The sequence below is a fragment of the Boleophthalmus pectinirostris genome, unplaced genomic scaffold (assembly GCF_026225935.1).
Source record: "Boleophthalmus pectinirostris isolate CB_2022bp ecotype Guang Dong unplaced genomic scaffold, ASM2622593v1 HiC_scaffold_1, whole genome shotgun sequence".
Classification (NCBI taxonomy): Eukaryota; Metazoa; Chordata; class Actinopteri; order Gobiiformes; family Gobiidae; genus Boleophthalmus; species Boleophthalmus pectinirostris.
In genome coordinates this window covers 13,773,112-13,794,963 of record NW_026570970.1, presented here as the reverse complement: position 1 = coordinate 13,794,963, position 21,852 = coordinate 13,773,112, and the positions used below count along the sequence as shown (strand labels likewise).

Here is a 21,852-nt window from a genome sequence, read left to right as displayed (position 1 = left end):
AAGTGGCTTTGTGGGTTTAATATCTGTGGGTGAAACTGAAGATGTATGTAGGTAACATCAGGATTAAAGGTGCATTATGGGATTAAAGGTGCATTGTAGGACTTTTTCTGGTGCAATGGCGCAGAAAACATCTTATGGTGTCATGTGGTAATACAGGAGGTGCTCCACTGTGTTTTTAAACTCCATAAACAATTACATTCTATTACAAAAAAGTATAATATTTTTCAGACAATAAGGCGCACTTAAAATCCTTTAATTTCCTCAAAAATCGACAGTGCCTTATAATTGGGTGTGCCTTATGTATTAATTCTGGTTGTACTTACTGACCTCGAACTGATTTTATGTGGTACATGGAGCTCCAAATCTGTTAAAATGCGACTTTGGTAAGTTATGAAGCCGCGCCGCTTTATAGATTGTCAGAGCATTATGGTTACCGTAGTCAGGAGCCTCGAGGAGTAAATGTCCACAGTAACGGTAACGGTACAGTTCTTTTTAAAGACAATACAGTAAATTGTATTTACCTTGTTGACATGTTTTGGCTGCTAGCTGCGAGCCATCTTCAGAACTGCCACCCCTGGTTCTGACATTCTGAAGATGGCTCGCAGCTTGCAGCCAAAACATGTCAACAAGGTAAATACACTTTACTTTATTGTCTTTAGAAAGAACCCAAGAAATTAAAGTAAATAAGAAGACAAAATAAATATCTCTGGCCCAATTTACCGTCCTTAGTCAGACTAAGGTCTAAGGAAGTTGACCACATCAGGGCACAAGGATCAAGCTGTTTTTTTCAGAGCTTATAGTTTATGCAAATTAGCCATGTGGTTTTAAGTTTCGTTTCTGTAAAACGTAAACAAATGTGCGCAAAGCTGCATTGAAACACATCATTGCTCAATGTATATTTGAGTGGTCCTCGTAGGAAATAAAAAACTAGGGCTGGGCAAAAATAAAAAAATTTAATCACATGTTATACGCAAAACCAATTAATGAATTAAAAAGTAGAGTACAGCGCTCTTTTATTGGAAATGTAAATGAAAGAGCCATACATTTATTGTGCAAACAGCATTTCTTTCACAGGGGAACCTCAGAGCCTTCAAGGTATTCAGGGAAGGCTCAAGAAAAAATATTGAATGGACGTTTGTACTACTAATATATTTATTGAATATTTTTTATGCTGTGAGTAATGAACACTACACTAGTAATAATTTCTAGATCAGTGTTATAAACTTGGACTGATATTTCTTAGGAAACAAAGGGTTAATATAATGGAAATGGAAATGGACCAATCACATTTTTTCTTCCAATGGTATCTGGGTAGATCAGTTACTCCAGCACTGAACTAAAGAAATAAGCTCAGCTCAGAGCCGGTGCCCACGGTCGAACCCGCGGCCGGGCACGTTGCATCTCACGTGGTCAGAAAAAAGTGAAAAAAGTGTAAAGAAAAGATGTAAAACTTAAAGAAACCCTCGCAGTGGACTTTTTCAAAATAAAAGTCAGTGAGAAACAGACGTTTACAATAAAATAAATAAATAAATAATAAAAACTGCGTTAACGGTTTTAAAATAATTGTCGGTGTTAATGACTTAATTAGTTAACGCAAAGTTAACGCGTTAACGTGCCCGGCCCTAAAAAAAAGAACTTAAATTATTCACCCACATTCACAATACACATTCACCAAGACTGGGAGACAACGCCGGACGAATTACTCCATGTCTGAGCTAAGGGATCAGTCTCAAGTGTCGTCTGTTTGTTTCAATTATGCTCCTTATAATCCGGTGCACCTCATGTATGAAAATAGACGCGAGAACTCAACATTATTGATATTGCGCCTTATAATCCGAAAAATAAGGTAGCATCAAATTTTCAAGTACATAGCAGTGTGTGGGGACAGGGGGTAGGTGAAAACAGACATTTTCTGAGCACTCAAGCCTTAAAAGCAGAACAATGCAGAATTACTTAAACATGCATGAATCAACCAAAACACAACTGTCGGGTTATGGCGAGGGAACACCTTTACAACATGGTTAAAAGCTCATAAAAGTCGATGTAACATAATACATTCTTTTTAGTGGTTTTGGTTATTTTTACACATACTCTCATAGAGATATTGAGAAAACTGAGCGTCTCTCTATTGTGTGAGTGAAATCCTCGCTTTTCTCCTAAAGCAATTGCCTGCAGCTGTATTCTTTTGGTGACACCCTTTAAATGTGATTATCTTCTGCGGCAAATGGAAGAGCCACGGTGAGGGACACTGTGTTTAAAGGGCCCATATTACACTATTTTCTGATCTATGTTACAATGTTTCCTCACCACAAATAGACCTGGAGTTTTGTTTTGTTTATTTACTCATGTTTAACACACAAACCCTGCATTTTTAGCATTTTGATCTGGCTGTAGACCGACTAATATTCAGGGCAACTCAAACATGCGTGAATGAAACAAAACACAACTCCAGGTATATTTTTGAAGAAGCAACAACATTATTACATGACTTGAAGCTCACAACTGACCCTTTAAACAGCAACAAAAGGGAGCGTTTACAGTGCCTCGGCTGTACACAAGGAGATTTACAAACATTACAACACCAATTACAGCCGGATTCTTCCAGCTCATTAAAAGAACTAAATGCTATGAATGATAGATGAGGCTGTGAGCATAGTGACAAATGAACTGTTGGATCTCAAAGCTTAAGGCGAGGGAAAGATGTTTACTAAATGTCCCCATGAGGTTGAACTGTCCCCTGAGACACGTCTGATATTATTTTCCTCTAATGTGTTGACACGATGCAGAAACTTTAAACTCAACTTCGAGACTAAGAATAGACTCAAGACGGATACCATGATGATGACAATAAAAACAACACTACGTTTAGACAATAGAGTGTCATTTTCAATATTAAATCGTAGTGCTTTCTTTTCTATTACCATGTGACCTTAAAGAGCCCAGATTCAACTGTTTTTGATCATGTTATAATGTTGTTTCCTCATCAAAAAACATATCTGGAGTTGTGTTTCGTTTCATTCACACATTTAACACACAAACCCTGTAAGCTGAGTTCTTCTCTCAAACAGAAAACACCTTGTGATGTCATGTGAAAATACTCCACTGTGTTTTTAAACTCCATACACCTTCACTAGAATCATTTGGATGAATTTCAAACCTGGAATTGCCCATCTCTACTGAACAAAAGGTAAAAGCTGTTAACTTGAAAACTGCATCACAAACTGAAAAAACAAAACAAAAAAACATTTAGATCTTTGGAGATGTAGACAAAATAATAATTCAGGATTACTCAAATATGTGTGAATGAAACAAAACACAACTCTAGGCATATTTTGATAAGTTAACAACATTATAACATGGCTTAAAATAATAATACAGGACCTTTAAATTTGTAATCCCTCTGTCGTCCAGGTATGTTCCAGTTCCACAGTGGTCCACAGGCGTATACTCGTCTATGTGCTCTGTTCAGCAATACAGTTTATTGCCGTGTGATCAAATAAGTTAATAAGTTATGATTAGGGATGTAACAATAATCTTAGTATCATGATATTGTATCGTCAGAGTTCTCACAATAATATCGTGGTCCAAGACAATATATCGAATTACAAATCTCTTTGCTTAAATTAAGAGTTATGGTGCAACAGTGGCTAAAAAAAAGACAGAGGGAACTACATAGACCATGATCCTTTGCTCCATTTCAGTGCAGACTACAAGAGGAAATAACAGTTCTAAGCACTTTTAAGTCTTAGTTCTTTGGATTAAGTTTAGTCAAGGCATTTTAAGAGGAAAAAGTAGCATATTAATAGTTTTGTTAGCCTCCACAAAACATCGCGAAAGTATCGTACCGAGAGATTTGGATATTGTTACATTCCTAATCATGAGCCTCCCCACCATATCGCAAGCTTTCCCACGATATCACAATAAATATCCTACCGTGAGGTTCATACCGTGACAATATCATATTGTGAGACTTGGATATCGTTTCACGCCTAGTTATGATGCTCAATTAACATTAGTTTATGTCATATGTGTCCATATGTGTTAAATGCAAATGACGTGAAGAAACGTCTCAAACTTGAGTAGCCGGACATCCACTCATACCTGATCGATGCAACCTAGCCCTCGGGAAAGCCTGAAATCTGCTGAAATCCTACAAGACACTGACATGATACCAGACGGGACAGCGGCTCTTTCTGCAGGAGACATGCCCAGTAGAGCACGAAGTGACGTAGTCTGATAATCCCTCTAAACCTGTTCTGATACAGCTCAAGATCATTCTAAAGCTATTCAGGAAAAGTGTATTTCTGTCCTGTGAATGTGACTTTTTCAGTATCGATACCTGCCCAAATTAGTATCTAGTTTCAGTATTATTGATTAGTATCTGATTTTTGATACTAAACAACCCTAGAATGTTACATGAAACGCGACATATATCCATTTTAAAAAACTGTTCTGAGAAGCAGGCGGCTGGCATAATTGAATTCTAGCCCTATAAAGGTTTGATTTCTGTTCCTGTGATGTAATAAAGTTATATAGATGAAGTATAGAAACACAAACATTGTATCTGTCAAATGCACTGTAGGTTTAAGTCAGGCTCTGTAAAATGCCGAGGAGAACATTGAGACAAAATGAACAGATCAGTCAAAGCAGAATCACATTACATGACGTGCTTGAAAATAAACATCTCACATTTGCGTTGCAGAGGCCTGAAATCCACTTTTTCATATGCCACTTTTGTCCTGACTGTGTATGTCTGCATTTTTCTCTGTTGTCCAACACAGTAGAATCCAATAAAAGGCATCCTATTTCAGAAAGTATTATTTTAAAGGGCTTATATTATGCCATTTTCTGATCTATGTTATAATGTTGTTTCCTCATCACAAACATACGTGGTTTGTTTTGTTTCATTTACACATGTTTAACACACAAATCTTGCATTTTTAAGTTGATCTTGATTCTCTCAGACTGACAACACTCCACCTTCTGATGTCCTGTTGTAATGCAGGAGGTGCTCCACTGTGTTTTTAAACTCCATACACCTTCACTGGAATCATTTGGATAATTTCAGATCTGGAATTGCCAATCTCTACTAAATAAAAGCTGTTAACTACCACTTCATGACATCACAAGGAGTATTTTGAGCGTTGGAGATGTAGACAGACTAATAATAAAGGATTACTCAAACATGTGTGAATGAAAACAAAACACAACTCTGGGTACGTTTTTGTAGCCTTATTCATCAGCCGGTTTCACTTCGTGGAAACTGTCTGACCTCGCAGCATTAGGATTCATTTGCTCAACAACAGGCGGGTACTTTTTTTATTTAACCAATCGCTGCTATTTGGTCGTGACGTAGGTAATGCACCACTAACAGGGCTAACTGGTATATTAAGCTTTTCCCAAATCCCATAGGAAGAAGGACAATAACATCTTTCCCCTTGACAAAATTCACCAAACATTCTCTTTGTTCCGGCTTTAAATCCTCGATCTCGGGAATCGTTGCCAACACAGAATGTATGGCTCTTCGCTGATTGGCTGGTGCCCGGACTCGCACTTCCAGGGTTCTTCCAAACCGTCTAGTGTATTCCAATTCCTGACCTAGTCGCTGAAGAGAAATTAAATTGATTGGAGGCACTAGGTGGAACCAGCCTGGCTACTGTTTTGATGAGGCAACAACATTCTAACCTGACTTAAAGCTCACAAGAGTCAATTTTGTGTAATATATCACAGTGGGAGCTATTCAGGATATGATTACATGGTATTTTACAGTTGTTAGATCTGATTTACTTTTAATATATTGTACTAAACATGGCATTTCGCATAGACAGCAAAGCGATCATTTATTGTGCAATGCTTCTGAAAATAAGGAAGTGGAAAATAGAAAAATATTTGCTGATTTACTTCTTTAATGAGAAGGTTTAATGCCGATACAATTTCAAAACATTTTAGTCCTCTATAATTATCATAAACATAGCATTTTATTCAAATACGCTATCTCTCCTCTGGTTAAATACAGCAGTGTTAAAGCTGTTTCATGACTATGAAAGGGAAAAAAAAATGTATATTGTATTGTGAAGGTTTCTATAGGGTGTCTTTATATACTCTATAAGCAACCATGCAACAAAATCATCTTACCAAGCCTCGTGACTTTTTTCTGTAGCTCTATATAACGTCTATATGCTGTCTAAAACCCAGGAGAATACATAATTGTTTGTATCAAGGCAAAATATGAAATCCCATTATATTTTTCTGTATTGGAATTGCTTTTATACCACCGCAATACATGTCACAGCCCGGGCTATACATCTGGGAAGTAGAGCCATGCAATCATTTATGCTCATTAGACATACAACATTGATGTATACAGAAAGTGACAGGCCGCGTAGCTCCCAGTCGTGTTTATGGTCATTGCTGCTTGGAGTCGATATTGAGCAAATCATTCTCCAAGCTCCTAACCTTCTGCTCTTGTGTCTCCACCCAGGGATGACCTGCCAAGCCCGGACGTCCTACACCGAAGACGAGGTACTGTGGGGCCACCGCTTCTTCCCGGTCATCTCTCTGGAGGAGGGCTTCTTTAAGGTGGACTACTCCCAATTCCACGCCACGTTCGAAGTCCCAACCCCTCCCTACAGCGTCAAGGAGCAAGAGGAGGCGTTGCTACTATCATCTCCGCTCATGGCTCCCTCTTTGTGCAATAGCGGGTTGATGGGGGATAAGAACACCTCCATGGACTGCCTGGAGACTCTCGAGGACAATGACAGCACGACCAAGCTGCCCACCAAACTCCAGAAGATGACGGGGAGAGACGGATTGCCGAAAAAGTTGCTACGGATGAGTTCCACGACTTCGGAAATGACGTACAGTTTCGGAGACCTCCCGATGAAGCTGCAGAGGATCAGTTCGGTCCCGGGGGTGTCCGACGATAAACAGGGCGCCAAGGCTTCCAAAATCACAGAGCCCATGAGCAAGTCGGTGGCGGACTTGCCCCCGAAACTGCAACGACTTGCGGGGGGCCCTGGCGGCAGGATGGACGGACATTTACCGCCCAAACTTAGAAAGATGAACTCCGATCGCTTTACATAATTATGCCAATACCCTTTCCTACGACCTCTCAAAAAGTCCTTCCTTATTTATTAACGAACTATATTCTTATATCTAAAGACGTGTATAGATTATGTGCACAAGTACCTTATATGATTGACGGGATGGAGCACACTCCCTGGATGTTAAGTGCTACGAACTTTTTTTCTATAGGACGATGTACAATTAGCACAATCTGGCATGTATACGAAACAGCGCATGTAGAGCAGAATTTTTAATTTTCTTTCCGGCATGACATTTATCAATATTTTTATTTCAAGACGAAACTCAAACTGGTTTCTGACAGCGGAAGAATTGCACAAAGCCATATGATTTACAAATGCGGACAGATCAACTTTACACGGTTGCGGTTTTTGACGGCGAAATCGGCACATACATTTTCGTTTTTTTGAGTTGATCGCTTTCGTTGTTAATGTAAAAGTTGTGGCTATGTTCTGTTGACTGCATGCTCCTCTTCTTGACTTAGCTTATACAAGAGGTAATAGACAAAGATGTTTTTAGCCTTAACTATATTACCTTCTTTCCATTCTCATTTATTCACAGCTGTAGTTTTTTGTTTTGTTTTGTTTTTTTTCTTACTTTCTCCTTCGGTATTCCATATATTGACTAATTTACCATGTTCAAATGTATGAGTTCCAAATGATATTATAGAGATTTTTCCAGATTAGACAAGAAAAGATTAGCGGTGCTGGATGACCTGACAGTATAGGCACGATGTTACGCAATTAACCACTTGCTTATTAGTAACACTTCAGTTGAACAGTTCAATACTCGTACTTGAGAAGCACAAAGCAGTCATTACATAACATCCAGAGATATTAGCGAGGGCTTTCATGGCTATCTGATCATAAATTAAGTGCTTCGGGCGCTAGCTTTGTACTGCGCCATCATTTTTTTTATTCTTTCCTTCTTTCTTTTTTCCATAACCTCATAAACCCTTTTCTGAAGAATTCAATTTTAATGACACCCCCATTTCAACTTAGGTGTTACTGGTTAGGATTCAAAGCAGGCCCTACAGAGGAAGCAGAGCCTTTTGTCTTCTAAGGGCCTATAAACTCACTCCTTTGTGATGAAAGCAATAATATTATAATGACTCCAATCTTTCTATAGCCACAGGGTCTAGCTTAGCCCCTCTGTTCGGTTTTCTGGATCCATGCCATGAAAGCTGGTCAAGCGAATCGAAGATATTGTACGATACCCAAACTTTTCAGGAATAAAGGATATAAGAGACGTGTTATGCATCTTTGCCTGAATGTACGTGCTTTTGGGTTACGTTGTGCATAGGGACTGTGGACTCCATATTAGACTGCATCGCCTTCAGCGTAATTCTAGTAATTGAACTGTCCATCTAGACTGGCCAGCCTCGCCAAATTGATTTCCAACAAACTGAAGTGAACTAATGCTATGCAAGTCATCTCATACGAAAATGACATCAACTGTCGTACTATAAACCAAACGTGGGGTAAATGTTATGCAATCCATTCTAGACAATTTTCTTTCTTTGCTGTATCTCATGTAATGTGTAGTTTCTAAATCGTGTGCGTCCGTATTGGCTTTAGTTCGGTCATTGTTCATTTGCTCTGCCCTCTGGAACTGGAGCTCGAATTGACAACTTTGCATAGGATGGAAAGAATAAATAAATGTATAAATTTAAAAAAAATTTAAAAAAAGGAGAAGAGGACGGCTGGCCAGGCTAGAATCTTTCATCCACGAAGCGTCAATGTGTTCATTACAAAACTGAAATTGAAACCATCGCCACGCATTGCAGATTTTGTAAGAACATCCTGGACAAGCAAAATAACTTTAATTAAAATCAAACAGAGCAACCAAACTATCCAATTACTACATATGTGAGGGAGTAATAGATAAGGCTTGAATATATGCAAGAAAGATCAAGGCTAACCGTTTTAATAATTCTTGCAGAGCAGATGTCCAGCCCTAGATTCTGGCTCAGTTTCACATGACAAGACTTCACACACTTTCCATATCTCTTCTTATGTCATATTTGATGTCTTTATTTTGAGTTTTCATGCAAATAAATGAATTACTCTGCTACAGTTTGGAAGTTTGAGTATCTTTTTGTTCAACTTGGGAATTTTTCATAGAAGGTGCAACCTGCTCGTCTCCATGAAGATGTTACTGCTTTGCATGAAATATTACCTAGCATGGTCTTAAATACAATACCGGTCAAAAGTTTTAGAACTCCCTAATTTTTCCAGTTATTTATTGCAATTCAAGTCGTGCAAGTCCAATGAAGAGCTTGGAATGGCACAAAGGTAAATACTGAACAGCCAGAGGTTAAAAAAAAAAGATAAAAGATGCAAAACACAAGTCCAAACAGTCCAAACTCTGCCAAAACTACCTCAGGAAAACAAACAAGATGGTAAGCTCGAAAACATATCTCCAGACTTAAACCCCATCGAGCTGGTTTTGGGATGAACTGGACAGAAGAGTGAAAGCCAAGAAACCTACAAGTGTCACACATTTATGGGAACTTCTGAACAGACTTGGGAACAACTTTCTGAAGAATATTTGATTTCTATTGTAAAAAGAAAGAGCAACGAGTGTGTTCAGTTGTTTTATCTGCCAAAGGTGGACACTTTCATGAATTAGAATACGTTTTGGTCAACAGTAAACATTAAAAAACTGGAAAAAAGTGTGGTGTTCTAAAACTTTTGACCAGTAGTGTATATCTATTTTGCATTGTAAATGGTCAGGTGTTTATATTCCTGAAATACACCTTGAGACACATGCATTCTTACTGTGAGTGGGGCCTCTTCTTCCCAAATATGACCTATAACTTGGCCTGATGTTGTGACCTGCTTGTTTCTAAGGAGATAAAGAATGTTTAATGCCGTTCTGTGGAACATGCCGAACAAAGCAATGCTTTTTCCATGGAGACAAGCAGAGCCTCCACCAGCACTTTTAATGAATTATATATGTTCATCCAGTTAATCACTGCTACATTGTGAAGCCCCTTGGATCATCCACCAATCCAGAAGAAGAGTTAACAGCATTCGAAATACAAACATACTAGAAGATAGGAATGGGACAAGACACAATTTTTATGAGACGAGACGTGTTGAGATTCAGTCCACGAGATCGACACGACAAGACGAGATTTTTTACATAATTTCTGTGCCTTTCAGTTCACAATTTTTGCTCCACAATTTTTGCTTTATCTATTTTTACAGTTTTGCTCTCATTGTAGCACTGCTTTTTGGCATCGCAGCTTCTCAAGGGGAGTTACTAAGCAAAGTTAATCCCTCTTTTATCCATGGCAAATGTAAAAATACAAGGAAAAAATCATCTTCCTCATGTGCGCTCAATTGTGGCACGAGATCTTGTTCCATCCTTAGTAGAAGACCAATCGAGCCTTGTATCCATTCACATATTGTTTTCCTCAGTAACAAAAAAAACACCCTCTGAAACAGCTAGTACTCCAACATGTATTCCACCCAACCCTTGGTAATGCATAGGTTCACACACGGAAGACAAAAGCTGTAGCTACGGCAACACGCTGGGATGATGACTGCATTACGCCTCCTATGGCCATTGATAGTGAACATGTGTGGTGGCAGATAACTGGCCCCAATCCCTGTGCGGGCTCCCAGGGGTCCACACATGCAAATGATGCTATCTCTGGAATAGACACATTGACAAACAGAGTGCTATTTTGGTGTGTTTATCTGGCCTTATTGACAGTGCTGTACACCGGGGCCTAACATCCATGTCGTTTGTTACTAAATCCGGAGCGCAAGTGTGTCAGATGAAGCAACCCAAATCGACACAGCTCTAAACACTCTATTCCTCTATGTTATCCATCGGGTTGGATTATATGTTTTTGTAAATGATAATATTGTAACCAGGGTCCATCAAGTCCTGGTTTAGACCTTTCAGTCCTTGTTTTAACCTGGTTTATTTCTAGTTAATCTCTAGGATGCGTTCACACGTGTCCTCATTTGGTCACAGTTTGAGCCCAATTTGCCTCCTAATGTAGATTTGGTTTAGTCCTGTCCTAGTTCTGGTCCAGTCCTTGTCTAGTCCTGGATCAGTTCCTGAGTTAGTCTTAGTTTAGACACAATTATTGTGTTATTAACTATGACTCCCAGTAGATGTATCCATGGGTGATAACTAGAGATGTAACGATATTAAAATTTTTCAATATGGTATTTTCATGATCCCATGGTAGGAAATTTATTGGGATATTTTGTAGACGCGAACAAAATTGTGACAGTGCTACTTTTTCCTTTCAAAATGCCTTGACAAGACTTTTATTCTGTCATAAACAAAGAATTAAGATTTAGATGTGTTAAAAAATTATGACTATCATTACTATTATTTGTACTCCTTTTCATTTATGGAGCGAAGGATCATGGTATATGTAGTTTACTCAGTTTATTTAGCTATTACTGCACCAAAACAATGAATTTAAACAAATAGATTTGTAATTCGATGTATTGTGTCAGCCAACGATATTATTATGAGACTTTTGACGATATGATATCACAGTATTTAAGTTATTGTTACATCCCTAGTGACGTCACAAAAGAGGACCCTGGTCTGTCCCCCATCAATTAAAGGTTCACTGTGCAACTTTACTGGCAGAATCCAACTCCCGTTTGTATATGTGGACATGTTTTTGCTTTTGGCTGGAATGTATGTCAATGAAGTATGCCAATGACGTGATGTATCTCCATGGAGATGTCACCAGGCCAAGTTACAGGTTAGGTCTGTGAAAAGGCGATCACAGGAACAGTAAGAATTAATGTTTTCAAGTTATTTTTTTCAGTTATAAGAATATAAATGTAATGAAGTAAATGTTGGATTGATTTTGTTTTTATTTTTTGCACTAGTGAAGTTAGGTAGTCAGGCAGGTGCCACCTAGTGCCTCCACTCAATTTCATTTCTTTCCAGCGACTAGGTCAGGAATTGGAATACACTAGATGGTTCGCAAAAACCTCGAAAGTGCAAGTGTGGGTACCAGCCAATCAGTGAAGATCCATACATTCTGTGTTGGCAACGATTCCCGAGATCGAGGATTTAAAGCCTTAACAAAGAGAGTGTTTGGTGAATTTTATCAAGGTGAAAGACGTTATTGACCTACATTGACATTACATACTTCACGCAGCAATTCGTTAAATAAAAAAAGTACTGTGCCTACCGTCGAGTGAACGAACCCTAACACTGCGAGGTCAGACGGTTTCTACGAAGTGAAACCAGTCGGGCTAGAAGTTATGAGCAGAGCACCTTTAAAGCAGTAGTGAAGTACCTAAAAAGTATGTTTTATACTACCATGGCCAGACCTTTAGGCTCCCATTGAGACCTGACGAATACTATGACAGCTGGTTATTATTAATCATAGTACAAAAACTGCACATACTATACCTCTATCCTAAAGCTATTCCATTGCATATTGACATTACAGACATCAAACTATGACAGGTCTAATTTAGTGGCTGTAACTTGTCACCTCATGTGGTTAAAAGTGCTTCTCCTGCAGACTGTCTCCTATGGTGACGTCTTTATTCTGCGATCACGTCTCTTGTGGAACAGCCCGGGTTTTCTCCTGGAGCTAATGTCAACCCTGTGACTGCTTCAGAGCGTTGGGTTAATTTGGTCTTTATCCTCAGATTACCCTTTCTTTGCCTCTTAAATAAACCCATGGGATGAATCCAAATACCACAGCTGTTCGTGGCATTCTCCTCTTTCCACCAATATGGGGCGAAAATCCCTCTAGACCCCCTGAAATTGCTTCTTTCATCTGCCAGGAACACGTACAAAAATCTCACAAAGACACGCGTTTTATTTTGTCAAGACTGGCTTTCTTGTGGAATGCAACTTTGAAGAAAAAAAAACAAGTGTAATTGACAAAGATTTGGCGTATCAAGAAAAAAGTATTGTTGTTCACAGATAAAATCCTTCAGGAATTTAACAATGAGATCTGGAGCTGTTTTGATCCCATTATTGGGTTACCTGACAATTTCACACATCCTTTAAAAAGCAAATTCAGGCAGGATAGAGGAAAAGTACAATACAAAACACTGTTAAGACATGCTAATACGTGGTGAATTACATTGAAATTGCAGTCTTTTCGCAAGCACGCTTTTAACCTTGGAATGAAAAATGGTTCAAAGGCCTCGATTCAAGCTGCCCGACTTTTTAAATGCTTTGTCAGTGTGATTCCCTTATTTCCAGGAATAGATCATCAAGTCTCAATAGTGGTGGAACTTGATTAAACATGCACAGTTAAATACGGCCGAGAGTGTCTGTTTGCACACTGCACTACTGTGGTGAGATGGCACAACGCATGACGCATCGCATATGAGCAATGGATGGTAAAAGAGAAACTGTGACCGATCTGTGAAGTCAGACCAAGTGAAGGGAGCAAGTTTGGTACAATCTACTCAGATCGTATAAATAACAATAAAAACTATTGTCCAATAACATTACAGAATTAACTATCTATAGTAATAGGACTAGAAGATCACTATGTATGAGTACAAATGAAATTGTTTTAAGCTTTTAAAGGGATAGTCCGGATTTTGGATCTCATTTCCCATTGAGCCAGAGTGTGGAAACCCTTTTTTAAATATTCCATCCAGTCTTTGTATTTGCAGAGGTTGCCATTGGCCACAGTTAGTCTGCCACTAAAAACTTCTTACCCACTCCACAAAGCACCCAAGGCGAATCTATTATTATGCCAGACTGTCGACGTGAATGTCTGTGTTGATAGAATAATTGTAGAAGTAAAACCAACCTTGCATTTGAAGGATTTATGTGTGAGCAGCTGCAGGGAGTTGTACTTCCTGATAGAAAGCTTGGCAGCGGCAGACTGATATCACCTAGCATCTCTCTTACCGGCAAAGTAAAATTCCATTGCTGCTGAGAAAATAGTCCCTCAACATGCGACGATTCATGCGATGCAAGGTTAGTTTTATTTCAAACATTATTCTATCAACACAGACATTCACATCGACAGTCTGGCGTTATAATAGATTTACTTCGGGTGTTTTGTGGAGTGTTTTAAGTGGCAGGATAACTATGGCCTTTGACATGCACTAGCCTAGCACCAGCGACCTCTGAAAATACAAGGACTGGATGGAATATTTAAAAAAGTGTCTCCACACATGTCCAACACTCTGGATAACTAGGAAATGAGGTCCTTTGTCCAAAATTCCAAACTGTCCCTTTAACTTTTTCAATTTCACTTTTGCAGATGGTACAGTTTACTGAGCTGTTGTCTTTACAATGTAATACAGTAATGGCTGATTTACAGTAAATGTACTAAAAGTGTGCTGACTCTTATTGATCCGGTGAACTCAGTGCACTTCAGGAGAAAATTCGCACCAAGCTCATGAATTCATTCATCTGGTGCATGTTGAGTTTGTTCAGATGAACTGAACCAACTCAGTAGCACCTCTTGCCAGGAGGGAGTAGTACATAGGGAGCAGTGTGTCAAGACAGTGCAGTACGTAAGGAGCAGAGTGATGGAAACCATAGTCTGATAGAAGTGAAAAGAAATCAGGGTGTATTTTATAAATATTGACTCTATCCATCATCCACTGCTTATCGAGTGGCAGGTCACGGGGGGCAGCAGTCTAAGCAGTGACTCTCAGACTTCCCTCACCCCAGACAGTTCGTCCAGCTTCTCTGGGGAGATCCCGAGGCGTTCCGAGGCCAGCCAAGAGCCATCTCTCCAGTCTCTCCAGCGTGTCCTGGGTCTTCCCCCGGGCTACCTTCCAGTGGGACATACCCAGAACACTGCCCCAGGTATTTAAATATATCTGACATTTGGAGCAGTAAGTTTCCTTCCTTGACTGAATACAAAAGGAGGAAACGTGTCTGCATTTTATTTTCCTTCACATTTCGATCGTTTTCTAATGTTCGTCTATTTCCTCCATTGATGCTTAGTGTGTACCAGAGCACTCCAGGTGCATACTGAGCCAAAAGCACACCAGAGTTTGCTTCAGACTCACAAAGGGTTAACATGCCTTACTTATGAAACACCAGAAAATACGGCGGTTTAGGCATCAAAAGTTAAAACGTGATAACAGACATTCAACCCAAAAATATTATCTGAACCTATAAAGTCTGCCAGATATTCTAACATCTAACACTTCATCTGCACCTTTGCGTATCTTCCATTTATGAACCAATAAAACATGGATGAAGTTTACTTTAACGGGCTCTTCCAGAAGATCAGGTGAGATAAGATCTGGTCTTGCTTACGAGAAAGTGAATCTATCTTCCCTGGCGATTGAAGTGATTTCCAATTGTTTTTTTATTGCGGTTCATGACTCATGGATCCTTGGAGTGATTTAGAGGAGGTCTGCCCCTGTCCACCGCTGCTGCCTGCCCACCCCGAGGCCACGGAGATAAGATCTGATCATGAAACTGAAACTAGCTTCTGCTGCTGTCCAACATGGCTCTTGACACCAGCCGTAAACTCAGGACAGATCACACTGCTCCAATAACAATGAGTGTTTGGAGTGGATTCGAAAGTATAGGAGAATGTATTGCCCTTGATAAGAATCTGCAGACTCTGGACTTCTCTTGGATGCTTGTAAATAATGCAGTGTGGAAGTCAAAGAGAAAATGGATTGCAAAATGTACCGAGGACTAGAACAGAATATTAAAACAAACTGAAAATTAAAACAAAACAAATCCAGGTTTTGCAGGAAGCATGCCCAGAAACAAAATTAATTGAAACTTCATCTTCTAGATTTCAGTATATATTAAAGCTAAAGTGGTAGCCAACTTTTAAATGTTATATTCCTTCCCAGAAAGTGTATTATAAAAGCAAAAGTTTGGGACAAAAATCAGACCAATGCATGCCATTTACCACTGGCAATGTGAGTCACTATAGGGCGCTTTGAGAACAGAGCTGATTGGCTGTCCATTGGTGGTCCACCCTGCTTCACTTTTCTGTCTGAGAAAGTTGTGCTACTAAAGTTGTGGCTACAAAATCCTCCATGTGAATATTAACAAGGTCACAAACTTTTTGCAAAATCAGACACTCCAGTCCACATGTCTGATGGGAAGCTAGACTGAGAATAAACATTTTCAAGTTAATAAAATTCTGGAAATTCAGAAATTCCAAGTGAAAAATTTGAATGAAATCCAATTGTAGACACATGAAATATAAATGAATTCAGTATTTCTTTAAAAATTGGATAGTGCTTGTGTCAAGACTAATTTCCCCTAAATTTTTTTTGATTATGTATACTGTTTATATATGAAAGTTACCATGAAACGGCATGTGATATGGAGAATGTTATAAATAAAATGTGTATTTAAAGGGACAGTCTGGAATTTTGGACATAGGACTTCATTTCCTAGTGAGCCAGAGTGTTGGAGACGTGTGGAGACACTTTTTTAGATATTCCATCCGGTCCTTGTATTTGCTGAGGTCGCTGGTGCTAGGCTAGTGCATGTCAATGGCCATAGTTATCCTGCCACTAAAAACAGTCTTACCCACTCCACAAAAAACCCCCGAAGCAAAACTATTATTACTCCAGACTGTCAGTGTAAATGTCTGTGTTGATAGAATAATGTTTGAAATAAAACTAACCTTGCATCACATGAATCGCCGCATGTTGAGGGACTATTTTCTCATATATCAGTCCACCGCTGCCAAGTTTTCTATCAGGAAGTACAACTCGCTGCTGCTGCTCAGACATAAATCCTTCAAATGCAAGGTTGGTTTTTACGTCTAAAGTTACTCTATTGACACAGAGATTCACATCGACAGTTTGGCGTAATAATAGATTTGCTCCAGGTGTTTTGTGTGGAGTGGGTAAGACTGTTTTTAGTAGCAGGATAACTATGGCCATTGACATGCACTAGCCTAGCACCAGCGACCTCTGCAAATACAAGGACTGGATGCAATATTTAAAAAAGTGTCTCCACACGTCTCCAACACTCTGGCTCACTAGGAAATGACGTCCTGTGTCCAAAATTCCAGACTGTCCCTTTAAAGAACACATATTGTGCTTGAGCGTAATATACTTTTAATCTACTATGTCTATTGACTTCAACAATAACTCTGATAGACAGGCGTTAATTAGCAATATGACATCTTGAAAATATGTAATTAAAGATTAAACATGCATGAATCGCTCCAAATACAATTTCGCGAGGGTAAATGAGAAGTGGAAACAACTCTAACATGATTAAAAGCTCTGAAAAGTCCATTTTGCATAATAGATCTGCTTCAGAAGTTTGCATTTGTTGTTTTGGTTGCTTTACACTGAGTATTACATTGCTCTAGTGATGTCTCCACACGTTTTTTGCCTTCCAACACTTCCACGCAAGCTCCACTGACAGTCCATATAAATCACCATCACCACCATTATCACCGAACATGTGCTTCCAATCACGTCTTACATGTTATAAATATGCGATCACACAGCCCAACAGTAGGAATATCCCCCTTTAATTCCCAATGTAACGAATCCTTTCCAACACCATTATACAAGAAACCCGGAGACAGCCGTGACAGGCAGATGAGAGAAGTGCATTACAGAGGCCTAAATGGGAGCGAGCAATGAATAATGTAACTGTCTCAATCCCTCCAATCCTGTAAGTTTGCCAAAAGACAGTGATCAAAGTTGAGTGGAGAAGGCACAGTTCTTATGGGGCCGATTAAACCTCTTGGATGTGTTCTAGGGAGGTGGGGGGGGCGCTCCAGGAGGCTAGGGGGAATATTACAGTCGACTGTCACTTCCTGTCAGGGCTTGTTTTACATTTACACTTCGCCTCTTTATCCCCTAACTCCTATCCGGGCAATACAAATGGCTTTGATAATTCTGTGTGGAAACAGCTGTGGCGGGCTAATGTAGCTGCTATCTGTCCAGGCGGTACAGAGGATGTGTGGACACAGGCAGGGGGGCACTTTAGCACACACGCAATTTGAGCTGTTGTGTTTGTGGTAGCAGCCAATCAGTGGTTGGTTGGTCCCCAGAAGCAATGAACAGCCATGATTCTGGAGTCATTATGCAGAGGGGAGAGAGAGAGGACAGTTTGGTTGCATTCGCTTTGTATTCAGCTGTTGTAGTGGTGAACAGTTGTGTTCAATGGCAGCAATGTAACAGCCAAAACGTAAGAAACTGACTATTCTTTCAGCTCTGTACTCCCAGTAAATAATCTGGTGCAAGGTTTGGAGTAGTGTCCCTGAGTGTATATTTGCTCCAACAACACTGAAGAATGGGCCAAATGCAAAGTGTCTAAAAGTACCCTACAGGTACAAAACAAGTTCTTATGTTGATAATTATACTACATAATGATATATCACTGGCAAATGATTTTTGGGAGTCTGAAAATAGGCAAGGCAAGTTTATTTGTAAGCACAATTCGTACACAAAGTAATTCAAAGTGTTTTACAGAATAAGAAAGACATTAAAATCACAATACAAGCAAATCAAAACATAATCATCATAAAATTAACGTTAAAAGAGAAGATTGTAGAATAAAAATTCTGTCATTTGAACAGCTAAACAGTTTTGAACCATTTTGAACATGGATTTAAACATTCTCAAAGTTGAAGCCGGCCTGACATCCTCACAAAGACGTTTCCATAATCTCAAAACAAGCCAGACTAGAGTCCCCGGATAAAACATATAAGGAAGCAGAAGTACCTCTGAGTGCTGTTGGATAATGTCAAAGTGACATTTGGGTAGCATTAAGCATAAAAATACTTCAAGGATGAATGAATACTTCTACAAAGTCAACAATGAAAAAAAAAAAAGAAAGAAAAGATTTTAAAGGTGCACAATGTAACTTTGCCTCCTTGTTATTGCTTTAACTAAAATATTCTATATTCCAGTACAGTGATGAATATATATTTAGGATTTAATTATGCATGTTGTTATTGCTCTAAAATACTTTGGTTCTTGGTCGCCTTTCCACAGATCTGACCTTTAAGTTTCTTGCTTGTATTGATAGAGATAAGACAGGTTTTATGCCATACTGTGGATTATTTCTAGGCAAAGCAATAACATCTCCATGGAGACAAGTGAGGCGGATGCTCTATCTGGATCTTAATCAGAGGTACTTAGCTGGAGAATTAGACTAATGATCACTAATGATTTGAGGTTTGACGCTTTAAACTGGAGCACTATAGGAAACCCCCAAAGACACAGGGAGAGCATGCAAACTCTACAGTCCTCCTCGTTACCAAGTGAGACTTTTAACCACCACCACATTGCGGTTTGTATTGTTCTTTTGTTTTATCCTTAAATTACAAAACCTTCATTACTCATCGCTGGTGTGACATAATCAAACTTACAAAAGCACAATCACTATATGACTATTTTTACTCCCTTGAATCAGTCCTGTTTTTATTAGCGGCTGCCATCGCTCTTGTTACCTCATTGCTCGTACTTAACCGTGTTACATAGAGCTGCTTTTTATGTACACGGTGACCAAAACTCAACCTCAAGTCATGCTATGAATAAATAAATACAATAAAAACACACAAAAAACATACAAAAACGTGATCATCTGTTCCTCTTTGGGTCACAGATTTGCATCTCTCTTGACGATTCAATAACGTCCACGGACACGCATACGCATCCCCCTGTGCTTTAGACTTCGCAGAGCTACAACAGATGCCGTGTCCCCAGTGGATTTTTTTTTTCCTTTTTTTTTTATGTGTTAAAAAAAAGGGAAAAAAACTGTAAGATGTGGGCGTCTGGAAAACAGCTCAGTTTGCACCTGAGTCTGAAAATCCATCTCTGGTCTTTGGTTGCCAACAGTGGAGAGAAAAAGGAGAGATAGAGAGATAGAAAGAGACAGAGAATAAAATAAGCAGAGGAGAACACATCACATCCAGAGCCCACTCGCTGTAAAATATGCAGTTCCTGTGAATGATGCTCACTTTTTTTTTTTTTCTCTCCTCCTCACACAGCCATTTGCCTTAAGATCAGTAAGCAACTGTCGCCTCACTGAGCCAGAAATACCCAGAGTACAAGCATGCATGGCCCATTGAAATCCTTTGGTACGAGGCTGAATGCGATCCTGAAGAGATTTCTAGTATAAACAGTGCAAGATTAGTGTGTGTTGTGGTAAATAGAACTGTCCAGGTCCAGGATTTTGAATGGCAGAATTGACGATTGCTGCAGAAAATGTTTTGCTGTCTGGCACGCAAGGTAAATGTTTTTTTGTAATTGCTGCGTATGTGAAAAGTATCATAGTAAGATACTGGTATTTGATATTGGCAATGATATATACTGTACATTTTGTGGATTGGATATCGGTTTCAAGATATCGGTTAAGACGATATCTGATTTTGAACTATAAACTGGTGTAATAAGACCATGTTTTGGTCAATGTTTTGATTTGATTTAGATTTTTTTTCAGATCCCCATTAGCTGATGTCCGTGACACCAGCTACTCTTCCTCACACAGAACAACAACAAATTAACATGGCTTATAGCTCCCTGGAGACAATCCTGCACAAAGAGAACGACACTTGTTGTAATATGAATCATAAATATCAATATAGATTTAAATTCTTTAAGTCCACCAATATTGGATTTTATGGGGCACACATGGGTTTATAAGACACTTTGAATGAAATATGGTAATCTATTTGTAGGAATGAATAGAGAATAAAGTTATTATATTCTTTTTTTCCATTGTTAATAATGGTGTTTGTATAAAATCGCAGTTTCTTTGCACAATCATTTTACATTTTTACATTATGAAATCTGAAGTTGGCTGAAAACACATTGTATTATTGAATTAGTGAATTATCTTTTTTTTTCAGACTGTTACAAAACACACTTGGGCAATATTTAACCATACGCCATGTGTGTTTATAGTACAGTAAAGTAAATTATATTGTCAGTCTCTGCTCTCATATTGGTTGATATCGGGTATCAACAGCATTGAAAGTATCAAAGTATCAACATCGGTATCGGAGCAGAAAAAAGCTGGATCATTGCATCCCTAATAGAACTGAACATACATGTAATTTTCATTTAGCCTAATGTTAAACCAATGGAGAATTTAAAGCTAAATTCTAAACATCATTAATTGCAGAAGTATTCACTATAATAATATAAATCTATTCAGCATCAGAGACCAGCTTATCTGGTTTGTCCAGGTCTCCTTTTGTTTACTTTTCAACTTTGTTTTGGCTAAAGCATCTCTAAAGCTACAAAAATGACAGATTTTGCCTATTATTTTCAATCTTTTGCAATATGTTTACTTTGATTTGTTATTTGAATTCCAAAAATTTGAATAAGTTTTCAGTAAAGCTAAAAATAACCACAGCTTATATATCTTCTTTTTTGTACATGATCAGTGGTTTACATAGAACAATGTAATTTAGCAAATCCCACATTTTCTTCACTGTAAAGCATATTTCGTTTCATGCTATATTTGGCAGCAACATCATCTCATAATAATAAGTCTCAGTTCATTAAAAACATCAAAGAAAATGATATTCCGATGGATGTGAATACAGAGAATTGCACAGTTAACACATATTATTGTATATGTAAATTTACCATAACATCTTCACTGTAAAAACTACAAAACAGCTACAGCTATGTTTATTTTGTATTGTACTGTTTTTAATCTGTGCCTTATCCCTGCTTATTTAACTGTATGTAAAGCACTTTGTAAGTCTGTTAAGAAAAGCACTACATAAATAAAATTCTTCTTATTATTATTATTATTATTTTACATTTTTACCTCTTTTCTCTGTTATCTTAGCTGTTTATTTGTTGTTTTTTACAGTGT

The 21,852-nt window shown here is 38.6% G+C and overlaps 1 protein-coding gene across 1 annotated transcript in view; it reads left to right on the top strand.

Annotated features, from left to right (window-relative positions):
• kcnj3a (potassium inwardly rectifying channel subfamily J member 3a) overlaps positions 1 to 7,083 on the top strand; it is a 113,239-nt gene extending 106,156 nt beyond the window's left edge. The window contains exon 3 of the mRNA XM_020931901.1: positions 6,482 to 7,083. Coding sequence (XP_020787560.1) covers positions 6,482 to 7,083 — 602 coding nt within the window. The remainder of the gene's footprint in view (positions 1 to 6,481) is intronic.
• The last annotated feature ends 14,769 nt before the right edge of the window (positions 7,084 to 21,852 follow it).